Genomic DNA, 22,754 nt, shown 5'->3' with positions numbered 1-22,754 from the left:
ATAAAAAAAATACAATATTGCTTTATTTTCATGACTTTTATTCTTAATTTATGAGACTTTTCTTCTTCAGTGTAATATCGGGACAGTTGCATTGCTTTTATGAATTGCATTTGTAGGAATGTTTTAATAAAAATTTATATTCAGTCAAAGCGTCATGCCTCCGACCCATATACCTTTATAAAAATGTCCCAGCAAACTAGGTTCCAGGCCCTAAATGAGGGGCCTCATTTATAAAATGTTGCTTAGAAACAAATCATCTTACTATCATTTCTCAAATGTGCACACATGTAATTCAGAGAACGAACATTCCAGATGTGAAATATGTATATCGCAATGATCCTGAAATTGTCCTTAGCCAAATGGTTCTCCACCTAATTAATGTCATTAACATGTAAAATAGCACCAGTCAACGTCCAAATCCTTTACTTGAGAACTCCGTGTGGCAGGAATTGCTTAGATTTCTAAATACCTGCAGTACAAATCTGCTTACAGACAATGACATGGTGCTAAGCATTTTCCAATTCAGAGAACTTATAAAAATATGAACATTGGCGTGTTCGACTTGTTTTATAAATGAGGCCTCACATGTGTCAAACTCTGCTGGAGGGCCCCTGTCCTGAAGAGTTTAGCTCCAGAACATCTACAGAAGTGTCTGGTAATCCTCAAGACCTTCATTAGCTGGTTCAGGTGTGTTGATCTGGGGTCGGAGCTGAACTCTGCAGGACAGCGGCCCTCCAGGAACTCAATTTGACATCCTGAATGTATTGAACCTCTGCCATGCTGTGTGTTAATGCCCCCAAGTGGATCCTACTTGTCATTGCAGCTAGAGATCATATGGACTACATACAGAATATCTCAAGCTGCCTTCTTTATATGAATTAATTAATTTAAATACATCTTCCTAATGTATATGTTTACCCTGTAGTCACAGATGAAATATAGTCACAAAGTCAAATGGATTACAATTCAATATTTTGAACAATGCAGTAGGTTGACAGTAACAGCTATAAATAATGAATTCATATAGTTACATTTATTTCATTACATTCTTGAACTTAATTTAAAAAAGCTTAAAAATAAAAATTTGTAATATATTTGTATGTTAAACCTGCATAGATCATGTCTTTTAGCATGTGAAGCTGCACTAAAGGGTTAGTTCACTCAAAAATGACTCACACTCATATTGTTCCAAACCTGTAAGACCTTCGTCTATCTTTGAAACACAAATTAAGATATATATATATTTTTAATTCAGATTTTTCATTATTGGATGAACTAACCCTTTAAGTAATATTTGAATATTTGATAAGTGCTTTGAGAGATTCCATGTAAAATAAGGCCACTGACACAACAGTTATTGCCAGTCGAGCCCTAAATGAAGACACCTGAATAAAGCAGTACTATGATTGACAGTAACCACGATGAAGCACTCATCTGTAAGGCTCCGTTGAGGCCACAGTAACAGTCTCCTCTTTGACCTGGATTGTCTGGAAGTTTGGTTGGAGTTGGTTCTGGACACATCATCCAATCAACTGCAGTCGATTTGTGACTGACACTGTCTTGGTCCAGTCCTCCGCTCTTCAGCACCCAATATGAGTTGTTCTTGAAGAAATAGGCATCTCCTGAGAGGTAAAGAAAGAATAGGGATCACAGGCATGATGGGAAAAAGGTGATATGTTTCTATGAAACCCGCAGGGAGAGGACAATCCTAAGATAAATTGCAGCAAACTCAGTGAATAAAATTGTGGACTTTGACTAAATCCGAAATTAGCCCTCTAAACCCTCAATCACTATTCCCTGTTAGTCCACTAATGCAGTTCACTTGAGAAGTGAATGAAGACAAGTAAGCGAATTGAGTATACATCGGCTGTAGACTCGTTATTGTGGTGCAATGTGGGACTGAATGAGTGCACTCGATAACGTCCACTATAGTTTCAGACACCACTACAAATGTCGGTCACTTCAAAAAATGCCATATTTCAGGTTATGGGTGCAATTTAATTTTCAGAAAGAGTTTTGTTGTTGTTGTTGTTTTTTTGGTAACAACACTTTAGAATAAGGTTCATTAGTTTACATTAGTTTATGTATTCACTAACATGAACTAACCATGAGCAATACACTTGTTACTTGTTCATCTTTGTTCATGTTAGTGTGGCGAGATAGACGAGCGAGAGACGTGGCAAGAGTGAGTCTCGAGTTCTCTCATCATGAGGGAAACAGTGTTGCCCAGTCCACGGTTTTCCCGCTGAATTGGGCAACTTTAACACTGTTGCCATGGGCTGTTAGTCATGTCCGCGGGTTGAAGTGACCCCTTATGTTATATTTAGCCACGGAAATACTCATTTTAGCAGGGAACCTTGGCCAAAAACATGTATTTGGGTAAAATATATTTTTTTGGCCAAGGTTCTCTGGGAGGTTAGTTCACAGTGCATGAATAATAATAATAATAGATTTACTAATGTTAACAAGATTTTAATAAAGTATTGCATTCCACATTCCAGGGGGGTATAAAATATATCTATTTTTTGGACAGGGTACCCTGCTAAAATTAGCATTTCTGGGGCTAAATATTCCATAAGTTGGGTCATTTTAACCAATGGACATTAAAAACAGCCCTCGGCAACAGTGTTAAAGTAGCCCAATTCCGCGGGAAAAAGGCAGACTTGGCAACACGGCCTGCTTATTGTGTACATGTTTTTACGATGTACTTACATTTTTAAAAATACCTGCATGTAGTTACATCTGTAATTTCTGTAGTTTTAATATACTCCACCATAACTCCACCGTTTTTAGAAATAGGGCTTAATCAACTTCTTTCCTACATTTAGATATGTGGGCAAATGCATTTTTGTCTCAGTGCATGCATTGTTTTAGTTTGGCTGGGTCGGCGCTAACTTAGCTTAGCATAATGAATGGAATCCTATGTTGCCAGCTAGCATGTCCCGAGTAAAAGCGATCCAAAAACAAAACAAAAACCCACTCACCTAATTACTTCTTGTGGCCTGCGTATTCACAACTTGGGAGTATATTATGGGGAAGCACAGGCGAAGCACTGCTATTTGGGCACAGAGATATCACGGCTCTCATCCTCACATCTTTCGGCTGTTGAGCGATCACAATGTGTTGTGTGATATCTCTGCGCCCAAGTAGCAGTGCTTCGCCTGTGCTTCCCCAGAATATAGTCCCAAATCAATATCTGCCTAGGAAATCCCCTAGTCTTAAACTGCAGCACTATTCGTACTTGTTGTGAATACGCAGGCCACAATAAGTAATTAGGTGAGGTTTTTTTGGGGGGGGAGATCACTTTTACTCGGGACATGCTAGCTGGCAACATAGGATTACATTCATTATGCTAAGCTAAGCTAGCGGCGACCCTGCCAAACTAAAACAATGCATGCACTGAGACAAAAATGCATTTGCCCACATATCTAAATGAAGGAAAGAAGTTAAATAAGCCCTATTTCTAAAAACGGTGGAGTGTTCCTTTAAACCATACCACCACACCTGTCCCTAACTTTACCTGTATCCCACCTCAATATCAGCAAAAGTGTTTTGATGAACACACGTTGTACATTACATTTGATAAGGCCACATATAGTGAGGCCAATGATTCTAACTCAAACTTTCAGGGATCTTGATGTATTAACTTCACATATTTAGACGACCAACCCCCCCACCCCACCCCCCCAAGGGACATCAGATTATCATAATGAACAAAATGTGTAAGAATCATAAACTTTCGTTGGTCTGGGTTGACCAACAAAAATAACCACTGCAGCGCTTCATTGCAAACCTGGTCTCACTGACTGCTACAGATTGATATGAATGATAACAAAAACTGCTTTTGTATACTAAGCTGAAAATGCACTTGAGGTAAACAAGCTTTCTAAATATTACCCTCTCCCCAGGTGATGATGTCATCAGGGTTACTGGGCGCGCCCTTCCAGAGGGACGATTGTCTGGGATAATCTGCGTCTGGATGATGCTTCTCAATCTCTGTGCCTTCAGAGAACCTCCAGAACTCTCCACCGCTGAAGATGTAGGTTTTTCCATTATGGGCCCAAATGAAGGCTGCCTCCACCCTCTTCACCTTCTTCCCCTCTTTAGAGATCAGCCCCCAGTCGGACAACGGACGTGGATAACCAGGAATCGCCACAGTGTCTTTAAATACCCAGTACTGTGAGCCTATGTGAAAAAAAGTTTACATGCACTCACTTACAGAAAAAAATCATTTTCATTATTTATTATTATTATTATTAGTGGTAGTGGTATAAAATATTTTTTTACTATAAAACAAACATACAAGCATTACAGCCCGTCATGGAAATCAAATACTCCAGCTTTTACAGATGTTTTGTATTTTCTTCGTTTTGATAGCAACTATGTACAAGAAAAAGGTGAGTTATTACTTAAATTTTTTAAAAACATTACCTTACAGACCATTTATGTTTCAAGAAAAGTCCAGATAAATTGGTTTTATATAAATCAGTACATTTTTCTAAAAAACAAATCTTCTCTCTTGGTTCTTAAAGCTGCAGTCCGTAACTTTTTGCACTCTAGTGGTTAATAAACAGAACTGCATGCATCTTGCAGAAGAACATTGCAGCCGGAGCTACTTCTCTCTGTTTATGTCTATGGCAGATCACGCAGGGGCTGTGCTCCTCCGCAGCGGTACCTACCAGTCTGGCCTGAAATAGTCCCAATATAACACTTATTATAAGTGTACCATAATGATTCAGGGTAAGACAAAAACACGGTTTGGAAAATGGATTCATGCTGTACATTCTCATTATATCATTTTTGTAAATCTTGAACACAGAAAAAAGGACAGCAGCTTTAAGGAAAAGGAAAGCCATTTTAGCCATTTCTTTGTAATATTTCTTTACTGGCTTCAAGAAGAATAACATCAGATTCTTATCTTTAATATTCCACCCATCAAAATAAATTTTAGCCAGATATAAAGATTAAAAATAAAACGGAATCGTCACCTCAAAAACAGCTTCCAAATTAATTTTAATCTCTTTCCAAAAATTTATTATTTCTTACACTCCAAAATAAAAAGCTAATGATTAGCTTCCCTTTCCCCACATAATCTCCAACAACTAGCACCTTGTATCATTTCTATGTTGGCATAATAAAAAAACCTATAACAGTCTTTCAAAAATATTCTCTCCACATGGCTGAGATAAGATTTCGGTTGTATCATAAAAATTTTCCACAAATCTTTATCTGAGATCGTCAAATTTCCCTTCCTCCTTCATTTGTCTTTAACGTACTGCTTGGAGAAATGCTTCATATCATTTTAAAATCTTATAACATGATTCAGCCTTAATAACTGGAACACCTTTAATGTTCCTTTCTCTGCAATTTCTAATGCTGGTCTGATATTACAATCAATAAAAATAATTTTGATTAAGCCCCTATATGTGACCTTGGACCAAGTCCAATAACCAGTCATAAGTCACACGGGTATATTTGTGGCAATATCAAACAATAAATTGTGTCATGATTCACCAGTGAGAGTGCCCCTGATTACCACCAGAGGGCACTCCACCCCGGACTGTCATCCCATCAAAGACTACCTTTCCCATAATCCTTTGCCGGACTCTGCAGCACTCATTCTGTGTCTCATTTACCTCATTACCGCAGCCTATATAAACCATGTTCACACTGTCATTCGCTGCAAAGTCTTGTTTAGTGTTTCACTGAAATGACGAGCGTCGTCCTGGTTTCATGTCTTTCGGTTTCTGGATTACTCTCTTGCCCGTGTTCCATACCTTGGTGTGTTTGTTTGTTTGGACTGCCTGCCTGTGTTTGAACCTTGCCTCTGTACTTTTGACTACTATTGTGGATTACCCTTTAATAAAGCTGAGTTTGGATCCTCAGCCTTCGTGTCTCGGAGCAGTCTGCTATGGGTCAAAATGATCGATTTTTCTTTTATTCCAAATATCATTAGAAGATTAAAGATCGTGTTCCATGAGTAAAGTTCCAACTGTAAATATATATAAAATGTATTAGTAGACTTAATTTGGACAACTTTAAAGGTGATATTCTCAATATTTAGACTTGTTTGCACCCTCAGATTATAGATTTTCAAATAGTAAATAAATTGACCCTTATGACTGGTTTTGTGATCCAAGGTCACATTTTACCTTTAATGATTTAAAATCATGTATTTTACTTTTACTAAAGAAAGTGCAATAATCAGAAATCCCTTGGTTAACCCAAATTCGGAATCTGTCATCTACTCTGTTCGGGACACAATCTGAATCAAAAGCAGACCATATATACTCTTGATGCCATTTCCTGCACATGTTTTCTTTCTCATGTCAAATTTTGAGAGATAATTTGATCTATGGGTTTGTTTCATCAATCATTTTTGTCCTAAGATTATCATCAGCAATCAGAGTAGATAATGGAAACTCTCCCATCATTTCTTTTTTTTCCCTTTTTCCATCCATCTTGTTGAGTACTGGATAACTCCAGCAAACTAATGGCCTTAATTGAGCGGCGTAATAGTATTGTCATTAGCAGGGGAGCCACCCTTTTCTTTACTTAGTTGTAATGTTTCAAATTTATCCCATTCCCTGAATTGCTAAAAAAGGAACATGTTAATTTTGGTAAAATATCTCCTCTTACTGTCCTTTCAAAATGAAAACTATACAAAGGGATAAGGTTCCATCTAAATAGACCAGCTTTTATTTTATTTTTTTGTTCGGGGGTCTGTAGTTTAAATATCTTTGAGTAGTCTCTGGGTAAATTTACTCTTAAGTATTTTATTAATTTCGTATCCAATTTCAAATTATATTTCTTTTTAATCCGCTTTGGTTAAATCCCAATTCCAAAAAAGTTGGGACAGATAAAAAATAAAAACAGAATTTGATGATGTGGAAGTTTCAAATTTCAATATATATTATTATACAACATAGATGACATCAAATGTTTAAACTGAGAGAATGTATCATATGTGAAAATAAGTTGGCATTAACTTATTAAATTTCAAGGCATTAACACATCTCAAAAAAGTTGGGACAAGGCCATGTTTACCACTGTGTGTCATCCCCTCTTCTTTTTATAACAGTCTGCAAATATCTGGGGGACTGAGGAGACAAGTTTAGAAATAGGAATGTTGTATCATTCTTGTCTTTATTGACAAGTTGCTCAGCTGTCTTAGGTCTTCTTTGTCGCACCTTCCTCTTTATGATGTGCCAAATGTTTTCTATGGGTGAAAGATCTGGACTGCAGGCTGGCCATTTCAGTACCCGGATCCTTCTTCTACGCAGCCATGATGTTGTAATTGATGCAGTATGTGGTCTGGCATTGTCATGTTGGAAAATGCAAGGTCTTCCCTGAAAGAGACAATGCCTGGATGGGAGCATATGTTGTTCTATAACTTGAATATACCTTTCAGCATTGATGGTCCCTTTCCAGATGTGTAAGCTACTCATGCCACACACACTCATGTAACCCCATACCATCAGAGGTGCAGGACGCTGAACTGAGTGCTGATATCAACTTGGGTTTTCCTTGTCCTCTTTAGTTCGGATGACATGGGGTCCCAGTTTTCCAAAAAGAACTTCAAATTTTGATTCGTCTGACCAGAGAACAGTTTTCTATTTTGCCACAGTCTATTTTAAATGAGCCTTGGCCCAGAGAAAACGCCTGCGCTTATGGATCATCTTTAGATATGGCTTCTTTTTTGACCTGTTGTGATTTTCATTACAGTAGGATTCCTGTATGTGATGCAGTGTCGTCTAAGGGCCCGAAGATCACGGGCATCCAGTATGGTTTTCCGTCTTTGACCCGTACGCACAGAGATTGTTCCAGATTCTCTGAATCTTTGGATGATGTTATGCACTATGAGTGATGATAACTTCAAATTCTTTGAATTTTTTCTCTGAGTAACTCCTTTCTGATATTGCTCAACTATTTTTTGCTGCAGCATCGGGGGAATTGGTGATTCTCTGCCCATCTTGACTTCTGAGAGACATTGCCACTCTGAGACGCTCTTTTTATACCCAATCATGTTGCCAATTGACCTAATAAGTTGAAAATTGATCCTCCAGATGTTCCTTATATGTACATTTAACTTTTCCAGCTCTTACCTCTTTCCTGTCCCAACTTTTTTGGGAATGTGTAGCTCTTTTAGGAAATCCAAAATGAGCCGATATTTGGCATGACATTTCAAAATGTCTCACTTTCAACATTTGATATGCTATCTATATTCTATTGCGAATAAAATAAAAAAGACGTGTAAATGATTGCATTCCTTTTTTATTCCAAATTTGTTCATTGTCCCAACTTTTTTGGAATCGGGTTTGTAATACTTAAGTTTTTTGAAACATTTAGCTTATAACCAGATATTGCCTCATAAGTAAACCCTCCAGAAAATCAAATAATATTGGAAGGTTGACTCAAAAAAGCTTTAGTTAGAAACAAGTTTTAGTTTTAGTTAGAAAGAAGCATTATTAAACTGATTTATGTCATGGCAACTCCTGAAGTGTTTGTGGATAATGGATATGCCAGTGTTGATATTGACAGAATATATCTTGCTACTGCTGCAGAGTAAGTACAGGGCTTGCTACTGCTAATACATACACGACACGCTGCTGTGAGCAAATAAGACATGGTGCTGCCAGGAGTACATGAATTACCCATAGCAGATCTATAAAGGTGGAGCTTAGGAAAATGGAGGGACACTGCAAACTGCTACAGCAAATGCTGACCATGTATTTAAAAGTTGAGCAGCGAGCTCATTGGCTGCTGATGAAGGAACCAATCAGCTGTGCCCTACATAGAATGGTATGATTGCTAGCACATAGAGTTAAGGACCTATCAGCCTGCGCCATCTAGAGTTTCATGACAGAGCTTTATATTTGTTCTTCCATTGCGTAACTAAATGAATAAAAAGAAACTAACCTATGAAGAAGATGATCCTGCTATCCGACTTTCTTTCATAAACTGCATCTATCTTGTTGGTGCCAGAAGGAAGACCCATCCAGAAGTTTTTTATGAGAGCAGGCTGAAGGGACACAAGAGATCCAGACCGCTGGATTCGCCAAAAATATGGACCTGCCGAATCAGAGGAAACCAAATAGAAATAAATGTCATCAATTGAGCTACAAACAAATTAAATGCAGCAGCTTTATATAAGTGTATTATAATCTTATAAACTAGTCAAAATCTGTAAATTTCTAAAAAAAATGTTATTTAAAACAGCATAGATTGTACCTTTAAAAAAGAAAACCTCTCCTCTGATGTTTGCCACCGCATCAAAACCTCCTTCGCAGCGATTCTGCTCCGATGGATCGGGTCTAGACAGACAGAGAGGTCACAAAGGGCCTTCATTTGAACATCTCCAGAGCATGGAGATGGTATTATTAGATGTTATATATGGCAGTGAATCTACTATATTGTTCAAAAGTTTGCAAATTTTGTCTGTACATTTTGCATGTGTTTTTGACACATCTTATGCTCACCAAAATTAAATAAAAAAACAAACATTCAAACTTTTGAACGATACTGCATGTGTCTTAGTAAACATGACTCACTTTAATGGTACTTTGGGGCTAGGTGGATTTGGTGGTTTGGGTAGGTGTGGTGTAGGAGTATCTGGTGATGGTGTTGATGAGCTTCTCTTTATTCCTGTCAAAAAACAAAACAAAACCACAGCCACAACTTTAGATATAATCTGCTCAGCTCAGTTTAAAGGGAAAGTTCTGTCAAAAAAGAAAAATTCTGTCATTAATTACTAATCCTCATATCATTCCAAACCTGTAAGATCTTCAGAACACAAATGAAGATCTATTTAATTAAATCTGAGAGCTTTTTGCCCCACTGACAGCAACTACCACTTTCAAGCCCCAGACATGTATAAAGACATCATTAAAGTAATACATGTGACTGGTAACCAGTTTATGAATTTATTTATTTTGACCACTTTGCAAAATATTAATCTCAAACACACAACAGCGTGCTCTCGCATCAACCGAACACGCATGCACCGTGGTGCTCTCGTGAATGCGTGTTGGGGATATTTTGTAAATGAAGTGGTAAACTGTGTTTATTTTTGGCATTATCTTGCGTTCCTTCATAAAATTGAGGTAAAACCACTGGAGTCACATGGATTACTTTAATGACATCTTCTTCTATACCTTTCTGTGGCTTGAAAGTGGTAGTTGCATAGCCTGTCAATGCAATGACAGAAAGCTCTCATATTTTTTTTAAAACACCTTTGTTTATGTTCCAAATATATATATATATTTACAGGTTTGGAACGACCTTAGGGTGAGTAATTAACAACCGAATTTTCATTTTTGGATGAACTGGTGATAAACTTTTTTTTTTTTTTTTTTTTTTTTATGATCAATTTGATGATCAATTCAAACCAGCTAACAGATTAAAGGTGTAACATTTACATTTTATTTAACTTCACATTCTTAAAACATGTTATTATTTAAAGAAATAGTTCAATAACAAAAGAAAAAAAAAAAGAAAAAAAAAGAAAATCCATTTGTTTTTCACATAAAGCTATTGTATGAGTTGTGATATGTTTTGTGATTTTGTCTTTAAGTATAAGTTCGGCTGTTGTATGGAGAAAGGGAATGTGATTTTCCTTTGTGTTCCATGAAAAGAAAATACCAGCAAACAGGTTTGAAAAGACATGAAGATGTGTGAATGACATAATTTGTTTTTTGGGTGAACAATCCCTTTAACTACCAGAGCGGGTAACTAAAGCGACCCCACTTTATATTAGTTGGCCTTAAATACTATGTGCTTACATCAAAAAAATAAGTACAATGTACTTACTGTGTTCAAATTGTATTGCCGAACACCTTTGCTGATATTGAGGTGGGATACGGGTAGAGTTAGGGAAAGGTGTGGTGGTGTGGGTCAGTTAAGGGTAGGGTTAGGTGTAAGGGAAGTGCCAACTGTGTAATTACAAATGTAACTACAGAAATTAATTACAGACGTAATTACATGCAGGTATTTTTTTTAATGTAAGTACAATGTAAAAACATGTATGTACACAATAAGTGCATTGTATCAAATGAATAATTAAAATGTTAGTACATAGTACTTAAGGCCACCTAATATAAAGTGGGTCCAATAAAGCTTATTATCGGGCTCTTACCGTAGAGGGACTGAATGGCATGGCGATCGTCCTCTGGAAGAGTGTAAGTTGCAATATCATCTCCAACGGCACCCTGGTAGTACGGCCGCATGATGGAAGGAGAAGAGGAGGAATGAGAGAGACCCAGGGCATGACCAAATTCATGCACAGCCACCGCAAACAAATCAGTGCCGCTGTTATCTGAAAACATTGAGAGAGTAAGAGGAGATTCTCATTTATGTATAATGACATTTTATGTGTGTGTGGTTCTTCAATTAAGGACACTTTTGACTACTTAAAATCATGAAAAATTTAATTTCATCTAACTGATGAAGTATCATGTCCTAAAATAAAGATGACATGATGGTAATGACAAATCGTGTTTGTTTGTTTGTTGTTGTTGTTTTTTTGTTTTTTTTTATAAGTTAGCTAGCAGTCTTACCCTTAAAAAACTGCTCTGAAATAAAGAAACGTTTCTGTGGCTGAATCTGTCACAGGTCGGAGTGGACCACCACTGTCGTGAGTCTCCCTCCTCCCTCAGTTTCCACCCCGAGGACTTCCCAAAAACACCCCAATGACCAAACAGACGAGAACAGGTAAGTTAAAAACAATATTTATTTATTTAAAAGGGTATGGGAAGGGGGGAAAGGGATACTTTAAAAAAAGGGCCTAGCTCTCCGGGACTGGAGAACTTCAAATCCGAGTCGCTTCTGACTCTCTCACGGGGATGTGCAGTTAGATCTTCCCAACTCCCTCTCTTCATCCACACGTGAAGTGCAAGTGAGTATTCTCAGCTTTCGCCCCTGGTTTCTTCCAGATGGACTTCCGGTGGACACTCCAACCTCCCTCCTTGGACGTAAGAGCAAATGTAGGCAATTACACTGTTGAGTAAGTAGGTAAGTACCTTACTGGCGGCCTTAGGCATGTAAGGTAGTACACTGGGCTCTTAGCTTTGGGCGTACAGGTGAGTACACAGGAAGGTACACCGGGCTCTTGGCTTTGGGGGTACAAGGGAGTATACAGGGCGGTACACTGGGCTCTTAGCTTTGGGCGTACAGGTGAGTATAGAGGAAGGTACACAGGGCTCTTGGCTTTGGGCGTACAAGTGAGTATGACTTCTCAGTGTAAACAATCTCTTCAAGGTAATAATAAATATCAACACAATTACTTCAAAAGGAATGGTTTAAAACACTTAACTCTGTGTTTTCTTCAGCCCAGTACTCTGTTTTGACTTCGCCCAGTCTGTAGTATCCGCATCAATATGTCCCTCCACCACACCGATTGCTCCATCTCACCCACAGCGTTTGCCGGAATAAACTTCACTTTTGCTGTTCTCCGGATGCCTTATTTATATGCCTCTTCTTCTCTGAATTGCCCAATCACTAGTCGCCAGATTCACTCGCACACCTGTTCTTAATAATCCCCAATTTTGGTTGCCCGGAGTTACCGGAACTGGTTGCATGTTTCATGGACAACAGTCTAGGTGGAACTATTTCCGTCATTTTAGGTTCCGCTGCATGAAGTCACTCCGTGACATCCTCCCCCGCCAAACCTGCCCAGTCGCCATATCATACAGGCGGTCGCCCCGCGGTTCTCCCGTAGGGACCTTCGGGGTGGCGAGGCAGGATCAACCCTAGCGGGCACATTCTCAGGGCCTCTTGGAATCACGGCCCATCCCCCAATCCACGGGGCTGCAGGCACTGGCTCCCTTGGAGCCTCTTCCATAGTTCGGACAGGGACGAATCATATTTCGATGTACCACTCGGTCCGGCCCAGCCTTTCCTTCTGGCTGGATCGTGTATACCGGTTGTCCCGGCCACTGCTGGCCCTGGATCACATACGGGGTGGTTTCCCACCGGTCGCTCAACTTTCCTTTTCCTTGCCGCCGGTTGTCCCGTGCCAACACTCGTTCTCCCGGAAGCATGGGGGCCTCTCAGGCCGTTCGATCATACAGCCTCTTATTTTTTCTCTGTGGCAACCTGTATCCTCTTGGTTACCGGTTCATAGGTGAAGTGGAGGCGTTGATGGTGGCGCCCCACCCACTCCGTCAGACTCACATCCTCCTCAGCCGCAGCCGTCCCCAACATCAAGTCTGTTGGTAGCCGTACATGCCTGCCAAACATCAGGTGCTGTGTACACTATTATTATACGCCTGGACTAAGGTTGTTAGGGTACTCACCCAGTCACCCTGATGCTCTTGGTCCAGCGTGCCCAATGAGCCCAAAAAGGTCTGATTAAATCGTTCACACCCCCTGTTCCCCTGAGGGTGAAAGGATGTGGTATGGGTTTTCGTGCAACCATACAATTGGCACAGTTCTTTGATTACTCGGGATTCTAAATTTGGCCCTTGATCAGATTGCAGAAACTCAGGGCACCCAAACGGCTGAAAGACGGCTCTCCATAAGGCAGTGGCGGTGGTGTTGGCAGTCTAGTCCAGAGTTGGAACAGCCCAGGCGTACTTGGTGAATAGATCAGTAATTACAAGGATGTTCTGATAACGATCCATTGGTCTACCTTACGTCAGGAAGTCCATGGCCACAATGTGAAGGGGGGCTTTTGCCTTTATCGGGACCATCAAGGCTCTGGGCTCCTTCCTAGATTTAAACAAGGTACAGCGAGGACATGCCTGGATCAAGGCACTTACGGATGCTTCCAGCCCTGGCTAATAGAAGTGCCTGCGTAGTAGGAATACCGTCTTCTCCTGCCCTTGATGTCCCAACTGGGCATGATATGCCGTCAGTAAAGCTTGTTCCTGACCCTCCGGTACCCCGATCTGGCAGATCTCCTCTCCCATTCCCGGGTCTCTGATGGTCCTACAAATCACCCGATCTCTTAATCAGAGCTTCATCCACTGTCCCAGCAATTTTTGTCCCATCCCAACTTGAACCTGCTTTTCCGCCTGTGTTGGTCCTCGACTCTGTTCCAGCCATTGGCTCAGTGTTCTTAACCCGCTGTCTCCTTGTTGCCACTCTCTCCAGCAGCGGAGATCCCAACCCCAGCTTATCGGCACCGCCTCTCGTTGGCCTCCCGGCGCCTCAACAATGCCCACCATATACCTCTCCTCTTGATCTGGTAGCTGCTCAGATGGACGCCCCAGACTCCCCACTTCCGGGAGTCGGGACAGAGCGACTGCGTTTGTATGCTCATACTCATAGTTGGCCAACTGTGCCACCCACCGCTGCTCCTAACTTGGCTGTCTGCAAGTGTACGAGAGGGTTGTTATCAGTGATTACCTGTACCTTAACGCCCCACAGATAGTCCTTACATTTTTCGCTGAGCGCCCATTTCAATGCCAACAACTTCAGCTTGAAGGAACTATAGTTGGCATCATTCCTTTCGGCTGGCTGAAGGCTCCGACTAGCGTAAGTGATCACAGGTTCCACTCCTTCCTGTCGTTGGGCCAACACTGCCCCCAGGCCGAGGTTACTGGCATCTGTGTACAGGACGAAAGGTTGGTCAAAATCTGCATAGGCCAAGATCGGGGCTTGCAACAGCTCTTGTTTCAGCCTTTGAAATGCTGTCCCACACTCAGAGTCCCAAGCAATCGATGGAGATCCATGGCCTCGAGGGCGTCCCGTCCCGGACAGAAGTTGGTTCAGGGGCTTCGCGATCTTGGACAAGTCTTTAATGAACCGTCGATAGTACCCCACAAAGCCCAAGAAGGATCTGACTTGCCTCACTGTCTTCGGGACACTCCACTCTCGTACCGCTGACACTTTCTGCGGGTCCACAGAGATCCCAGCAGTGCTTACACAGTGGCCCAGGAACTTTACTTCTCTCCGCAACAGGTGACATTTGTCTGGTTGAAGCTTCAGCCCGTACTTCTCCATGGCTTGAAAGACCTTCTCTAGATGTTGCAGATGGGACTCGAAGTCTGGGGAGTAGACAATAACATTGTCTAGATATACTAGTGTGGACTCCATCAATTGACCACCCAAACATCGCTGCATCAATCGCTGGAACGTAGTGGGAGCGTTGCAAAGGCCAAAGGGCATCCGGTCCCACTCGAATAGTCCAAAGGGGGTCAGGAAGGCGGTCTTCTCTCTGTCCGCCTCTTCCACCTGCACTTGCCAATAGCCGCTTGTCAGATCTAACGTGGAATACCAGGCCGACCTAGTTAAACTGGCAAGTGAATCCTCGATCCTAGGTAAGGGGAAGGCATCCTTCTTAGTCACCTGATTTATCTTCCGGTAGTCCAAGCAAAACCTCCAGGCTTCTGTCTTCTTCTGCACCAAGACTATGGGGGCTACCCAGGGGCTACTGCTTTCTCGAACAATCCCTTGGTCAAGCATCTCTTGCAACAGTGTTCGAACCTCAGAGTACAAGGTGGGTGGTATGGGACGGTATCTCTCGCAACTGGGTCCGGCTTCCCCAGTGGGAATTTGGTGCTTCACCACATTAGCACATCCATAGTCTTCATCATGTGCAGAGAATATATGTTGCCTCTTCACCAGGAGTTCTCGCAGTTTACGTGTCTGGGCCTCTTCCAACAGGGACTCACCTACCAAATGGCCGGGCATCTCTTCTCAAGCCTTCTTCAGGGGTGAGTCTGTTTGAGTTAAGGCCACCTCAACCACGGTAGGACAAACTTGTTGGAAGCTCACATCCCTTTCCCCCCTTACTTGGTGGGGATCAACCATCGTCACTCAGGCCAGTCGTTGATGTCTATGTAGGTGTATGGAATAGGGGTTCTCATTGCGTACTTTCACAGGAACTCGTCCTCGACAGACTACTGCCAATCCTTGGGCCACTTCCACATTTTGACAATCCAGATGGGACTCCACTAATACCCAGCCTTCTGGCCCATATTCCTGTTGGGGGACTCTTACCCACACAATGGCCTCACTCCTAGCTGGCACGGACAAGGCATAATGACAGGCCACTCGGCCGGTATCTTCCCGGTCCCTTTGGACTCTAGCTATCTGTATTTGGCGACAGTCAGCCACAATGCGTGCCCACTCTCGGTGCTCTGCAGGTGGTATCGTCTTTACAGGCCTCGCCCGGAATAGTTCTTCCCAGCACTCCGAGATTACGTTCATGCCCAGAAGGGCTCGATGGGTCCCCAAACAATGATCCTGAACGATGACTACCCCCTTCCCACAACCCACAGCTCCTCCAGGAGCGCCTTGGACAGCGCTGTCATTTGCTCGCGGACGTCTTTTAGGAGCTCCATCCGTAAGGTCTGTTTCCAATCCACCCCCTCAAGGGCTACTGCTGCTGCTGCCGCAGAGTTTCTCCATTGATCCAGCAGCAGAGTTTCTCCATCTCCCAACCCGTGGTCATGTCTTCCTTGCAACCGGGTGAACTGCTCTCGCAGTCGGAGTGCATAGGCTCGGATGGGCTGTCGAGGGCCTTGTTTGCAATTAAAGAACTGTGCTCAGAGGACGGATACAGGCGTGGTGTCTCCATATCGTTCTGTCAGAAAGTTAAACACAGACTGTGCGGTGGCTCGGATGCCTTCTGGGGCGGCCTGGAGTTCTTGTCGGGCTTCCCCCTCTAGGGAGTTCAACACAAACTGCTGATATTGGGACGCACTTAACCCTTGGATCCCGGCCAGATACTCTATCTGGGCTTTCCACTCAGACCATCTCACCTCTGATTCTGCTCCGCCATACTTCTGGATCCAGGGGGTGCCCATGAACACAGGCATGACTCGGAGTGGGACCTCAGGTACCTCGTCGTCGGCCATTGGGGAATTTCGGTCGCTCAACTCGAGGTGGAAAATCCTGCCGACTACGCCAAATCTGTCACAGGTTGGAGTGGACCACCACTGTCGTGAGTCTCGCTCCTCTCTCAGTTTCCACCCCGAGGAGGTCCCAAAAACACCCCAATGACCAAACAGACAAGAACAGGTAAGTTAAAAACAATATTTATTTATTTAAAAGGGTACGGAAAGGGGGGAAAGGGATACTTTAAAAAAAGGCCCTAGCTCTCTGGGACTGGAGAACTTCAAATCCGAGTCGCTTCTGACTCTCTCACGGGGATGTGCAGGTAGGTCTTCCCAATTCCCTCTCTTCATCCACACATGAAGTGCAAGTGAGTATTCACAGGTTTCACCCCTGGTTTCTTCCAGATGGACTTCCGGTGGACACTCCAACATCCCTCCTTGGATGTAAGAGCAAATGTAGGTAAGTACACTGGTGAGTAAGTAGGTAAGTACCTTACTGGCGGCCTTAGGTGTGTAAGGTAGTACACTGGGCTCTTAGCTTTGGGCGTACAGGTGAGTACACAGGAAGGTACACTGGGCTCTTGGCTTTGGGGGTACAAGGGAGTATACAGGGCGGTACACTGGGCTCTTAGCTTTGGGCGTACAGGTGAGTATACAGGAAGGTACACGGGGCTCTTGGCTTTGGGTGTACAAGTGAGTATACAAGAAAGTACACTGGGCTCTTAGCTTTGGGCGTACAGGTGAGTATACAGGGCGGTACACTGGGCTCTTAGCTTTGGGCGTACAGGTGAGTACACAGTAAGGTACACTGGGCTCTTGGCTTTGGGCGTACAGGTGAGTATACAGGGCGGTACACTGGGCTCTTAGCTTTGGGCGTACAGGTGAGTACACAGTAAGGTACACTGGGCTCTTGGCTTTGGGCGTACAGGTGAGTATACAGGGCAGTACACTGGGCTCTTAGCTTTGGGCGTACAGGTGAGTATACATGAAGGTACACTGGGCTCTTGGCTTTGGGTGTACAAGTGAGTATACAGAGCGGTATACTGGGCTCTTAGCTTTGGGCGTACAGGTGAGTATACAGGAAAATACAATGGGATAGATGCAACTCACAGCCCCGTAGATAGGCGGACGTCAGGCTTTAGCGCTTCAAGGCTCGGGTGGCATAAGCTCCTTCTATGCAGCAGCCAATTCAAACTTCCCTTCCTTCGATACTCCACACAATATTCACTGCAAGCTCTTACTTCATACAGATGCCACACCACCACCAGGTGGGGGAAAGGGGTTAATGAGTCACAGTCGGGTGTGTATATATATACAACAATTGCTCACCGTCACTAATTCACTTCCTCTAATGCAGGGCTTTCTCTTCGGCCTTGGGAGGGATCGCTGACAACATTGGCACAGCACAACAATACAATTCTTCAGGTGTACACACGTCAAAAAGACTCACCCACTGCACTCCACACACTCACGGTGAATTAGGGTCAGGATCACCACGCTGGGCCGGGAAATAGGTCCTGGATAGTGGAAAGGGTCAGTGCGGAGGATGACCATATGGAAACTTCAAGACCGCAACCTTTCAGCACACTCCTTCCTCTTCTCAATACGTTTCCCGTGACTTCTCAGTGTAAACAATCTCTTCAAGGTAATAATACATATCAGCACAATTACTTCAAAAAGAATGCTTCAAACACTTAACTCCGTGTTTTCTTCAGCCCAGTACTCTGTTTTGACTTCGCCCAGTCTTTCTGTTTTGACTTCGCCCAGTCTTTGACTTCGCCCAGTCTTCGCCCAGTATTTGCTATCCGCATCAATATGTCCCTCCAACACACCGATCGCTCCGTCTCACCCACAGCGTTTGCCGAAGTGACGGGAGCATAAAAGGAGGAGCGAAGGCAGCGAATGACGAGAGAGGACCAGGCCTGGATTTTATGTTGTGTTTTGTTTACGTTTTATTATGTGTGTGTGGGCAGTCGTCCGAGAGGGGCTGTCCGCGTTTTTTTATGTGTGTGTGTGTGTGTGGGGGGGCAGTTGTCCGTGAGGGGCTGCCCGCGGTTTTACTTTAGTTTTGTTTATTTATTTTTACATTAAAAAGTTTGTTAAACGTTCGCCGGGACGCCGGGGTTCCTTCCTTCCATTCACGAACCCCGTTACAGTCTTGTATGTTGTTACATGAATGTTAGCCTGTTTTCCTTTGTCTTGGTTTGGTGATTCTCTGCCTGTTTTGGATTTCCTGTGACAGTGTATTTTGGTTTTGTTTCATTTTCATGTTCTCTTTTTCTTTCCTGTTGTCATATGAATCCATTGTGCCCTCATGTGATCATGCCGTGTGCTTCCCTATAGTCTCTTGTGTCATGTTGGCATTAGGCTTGTTCCGACTTGTTGCAACGATGCGCAGACCGATCGGCAGCTGACTTTAAGCAGTGCATGCCAGTTAGAAATGTCTTACTTGAGACAGTGCTGCTGACACCACGTGACAAGACTCTGGACTGTCCCAATAAAGCTGCATTTGGAGCTTCAATCCAAGTCTTAGAGCAGTTTAACAGTTTGCAATTTAAACATTATTGAATTTAAATTAATTAGCATTGAACTGACTTGAGCTGAATAGCGATACTGTTGTCTACTGTACAGCTCATTATAGCTGAATTGAACTCATTATCGATGAACTTTACACTTGAACAACACTGAACTTAACTAAGTTGAGTAATGATACATCTTCTTTAGAGCAGCTTAAACTGAAATGGTTTCATAATGGATGCATTTTACAACATTAACACTGTTAATATTCTGCTTTGGTCTAGTTATTCGTCTATCAATCAGTGAATATTTAGTAATGCTTGCATATCTTGCCTGAGTAGGTCCAGCTCTCTTCATCATCAAAATGTGTATCTCCAGCAACATCGTACTCCCCTGGGAAGAAGGCATGAGCAAGTGTCCCTCCCTTCCCATCAAATGGATACCCATCATCGTGGAGCGATCGGGCGAAAGAGATCTTGATATCGGCTCTGTTCTTCTCGCTCGAGGGAAGAGCTTGAAATTTGAGGTTGGTGACATCACTCCAGGCTTTAAAGGCATAGGTCACAATAGCTTGTACAACAGTCGGATTTAGTATTGGTAGAAGAGATGGGTAATTCTGGATGCTAGTAGGCAAAACAGAGATAAGTTAGTGACTGCATATTTAAAGGGTTATTGTAAGTTAGTCTTGGCAGCGACTACCCAGCTAACAAACATGTTCTAGGAACATTTTCTAATGCTCCCGTAAACATTCAGTTTTATTAATATTCTCTGAAAAGTTTTTTAAAAATTAAAAAGCTGTAAGAATTGTGTTTTTATGCAAACATTTTGAGAACATTGTTGAAGACCCGATAACTTTGAACCAATTTTCAAACCCATAAGACTTTTGTTCATCTTCTGAACACAGATGAAGACCTTTTTGATGAAATCTGAGAGATTTCTGTCCCTCCATAGACAGCTACACAAATGACAATTTAATGCTTTAAAAAGTTTATAAAGAGATCGTAAAACTAATCCATGTGAACTGAATGGTCTAGTCCAAATAGTCTGAAGAGACACGATTAGTTTATGAACATATTCAATTTAGGCTTTTATTCACAAGCATTGATCAGTGAACATAATCAAGCTCAACTGAACCTGCTTGACAAGCAAACACAAACTTCATTGGTTCTGCTGAAGCTCAAATGTGCTGCGTAACACGAGAACGAACCTCATTGATCTTTATTGATGAACGAAAGCCTTATGGTTCTGGAACGCCATGAAGATAAATAATTAATTAATTAATATTCGAATTTTCATTTTTGTGTGAACTCTTTAACATTACTATGAAAATATTTGTTTGTAACTTTGCCTTAATGTTCTGAAAATGTTCCCTGTCAGCTGGGCATGTGTGTCTAACAATGCACACCTCCATGTGAGGTCAGACTTTTTCCACTTGAGTCCAGTAGTGGCATATCGTCTTTTCCTCCTTCGCTTTTTCAGTAAGTCCCCGGACCCTATAATGTCTGGCAACGAACATCGTGGTGTGCTCATCAGTTTCAGGGTGTCACTGTCTAGAGAAGCACAGGACAGAAGGTCTCAGATCAATATATAGACTTCAGAGATACAGAGCCCATTACAGGACATGTAATAAAACCCCACGTGAGGAGGAGAGACAATGAAACAATAGTTTCTCTTGAGGAAATTTATTGAACCCACCATTTACAAGCCACCAACCACAGCATGAGGAAAAAGTCACTCTAAATCTCATCATTACACTAGCATTTCAAGAATTGATATGATAATTGAAGTGTTTAATGTTCGCATAAGCAATGATGAACCAAGATTTTTTTTAAACAGGATATTTTAGAACATTCAGAAATAATGTTTTTTAAAACTTAATATGAACATTATCAAAATGTTCTTCAAACATATATCTTTTGGCTGGGATAGTGTTTGGATTTAATTTTGATAGAAAAAAGCTGGGAAATCTAGAGAAAAAAAAAAAAAACACTGAGAAAGACTTGTGAAACAAGACCGTTAGACCATTTCCTGCATGTGTTGAAGTGCTTTCTGTGAAAGGCACACATGGCATTTACCGAGCTTGCCAGTGTCTTTGAGGCCAGCGAAGCGCTGCATTTCTTTGATGGCCTTCTCGATGCCCTCTTTAGTTTGCAGCTGTCCTGTGCGCGGGTCCGGAGGGGGGAGGTATCCATACCTGCTCAACCAATCCTATGAGAAACCACACACTAGAAATCTTCATTTAACTTAGGCGAATATGTAAAATAGTGTCATTTTATGATTTTAAATTTTCAAGTGTAATGGGCCGTTCAAAAAGAGAACAAATAGGCTATTAAAACTATATCTATAATGATAACTGTATCATCGTCCAGACCTATACAGTAACATTTCTGACTGAAAAATATCTTTCTGAAAAAGATTCCAACATTATCATTATTCCGTGTTATCATTTTTTTTTCGTGTTGTGGAAATCCCCATGTATAGCAACTCATAATTAATAAGTATTCTATTATATATATATATAATGGGTAACTTGATAATAACTGCATGCTATGAATGATTAGTTAAGCATTAGTAAATAGTTCATTCAACATTGTAAATAATTAATATAGACATTTTAAGCAGATTATAAAAATACAGCAATAAATGCTTTATTCTTGATTTATAAGCATATCATTGTTAATAATAGTTTAATAATTACACTTTCTAAATTGTCATATGAACCACTGACAACTCCCAAATAACTCTTTTGTTAATAATGTAATACGTAATTTAGAAATTATAAATTGATCATTAATAATGATCATGAAAATTATTAAACGCATTATAGATATGCTTATAAATCAAGAATAAAGCATGTATAGCTGTATTTAAGAACTGTTAATTATTGTCTATTATGTAAATGTTGAATTAAGTATTTGCTAATGCTTAACTGATGAATCATAGCATTAGGTTATTATGAAGTGTTACCTAATAATGTAATACTTATTAAATTCTGTGCAACTATCATATTATGAGTTGCTACACACATGCTACACTAACATATGCACATACAAAAAAAAAAAAAAAAAAAAAAAAATACAACAACCGTTTTTTCCCCTGTTTTTCAAAGTGTTTAACTTGTAGTAAAGCAGAGTAAGGCTCATCTTACCACACCCCGAGAGTACTGGTCCGGCATCGGAGCCAAATGAACCGGAGAAAAAAACACAAACACAGTGCAGGTCAGGTGAACCAACCAAAGATATCCTGAGAAAGTCATCTGCGTGGACGGAAAATAAAAACAAACAGCTGCAAACAATTAAAAGGATCTGCCTTTATTCTAAGGTTAATGTTGTCCTTTTTTCCCCCATGCCGTTATATGCTCGTTTCTCTTGCTACATCAGTTTATCTCTCTAAGGACTAGGCAGGGCAGAGACCAATCGATGAGGAGGAAGACCAATCAGCTCTCTCTCTCTCTCT

General features: G+C 41.5%; 1 protein-coding gene across 1 annotated transcript; it reads right to left on the bottom strand.

Annotated features, from left to right (window-relative positions):
* Positions 1-22,754, bottom strand: mmp25b (matrix metallopeptidase 25b). Its single transcript, XM_067429842.1, has 10 exons — positions 22,447-22,754; positions 21,374-21,506; positions 20,704-20,848; positions 19,632-19,921; positions 11,135-11,314; positions 9,552-9,645; positions 9,232-9,314; positions 8,920-9,072; positions 3,898-4,185; positions 1-1,622 (listed from the first exon to the last, which is right to left on the bottom strand). Exons 1-10 carry the CDS (start codon positions 22,552-22,554, stop codon positions 1,372-1,374), a joined length of 1,725 nt encoding a protein of 574 aa, XP_067285943.1. The 5' UTR covers positions 22,555-22,754; the 3' UTR covers positions 1-1,371.

The sequence above is a fragment of the Pseudorasbora parva genome, chromosome 21 (assembly GCF_024679245.1).
Source record: "Pseudorasbora parva isolate DD20220531a chromosome 21, ASM2467924v1, whole genome shotgun sequence".
Taxonomy (NCBI): Eukaryota; Metazoa; Chordata; class Actinopteri; order Cypriniformes; family Gobionidae; genus Pseudorasbora; species Pseudorasbora parva.
The sequence above is the reverse complement of the archived record's forward strand: the minus strand, read 5'-3'. Positions and strand labels throughout refer to the sequence as shown.

Bases quoted from the DNA above. Each gene is read 5' to 3' on its own strand.
- mmp25b (XM_067429842.1), bottom strand. From the start codon at position 22,554: ATGACTTTCTCAGGATATCTTTGGTTGGTTCACCTGACCTGCACTGTG. The intron at 21,507-22,446 runs GTAAGATGAGCC...GGTTTCTCATAG, and splicing joins ACCAGTACTCTCGGGGTGTG to GATTGGTTGAGCAGGTATGG. The intron at 9,315-9,551 runs GTGAGTCATGTT...CTGTCTGTCTAG, and splicing joins AGCCCCAAAGTACCATTAAA to ACCCGATCCATCGGAGCAGA.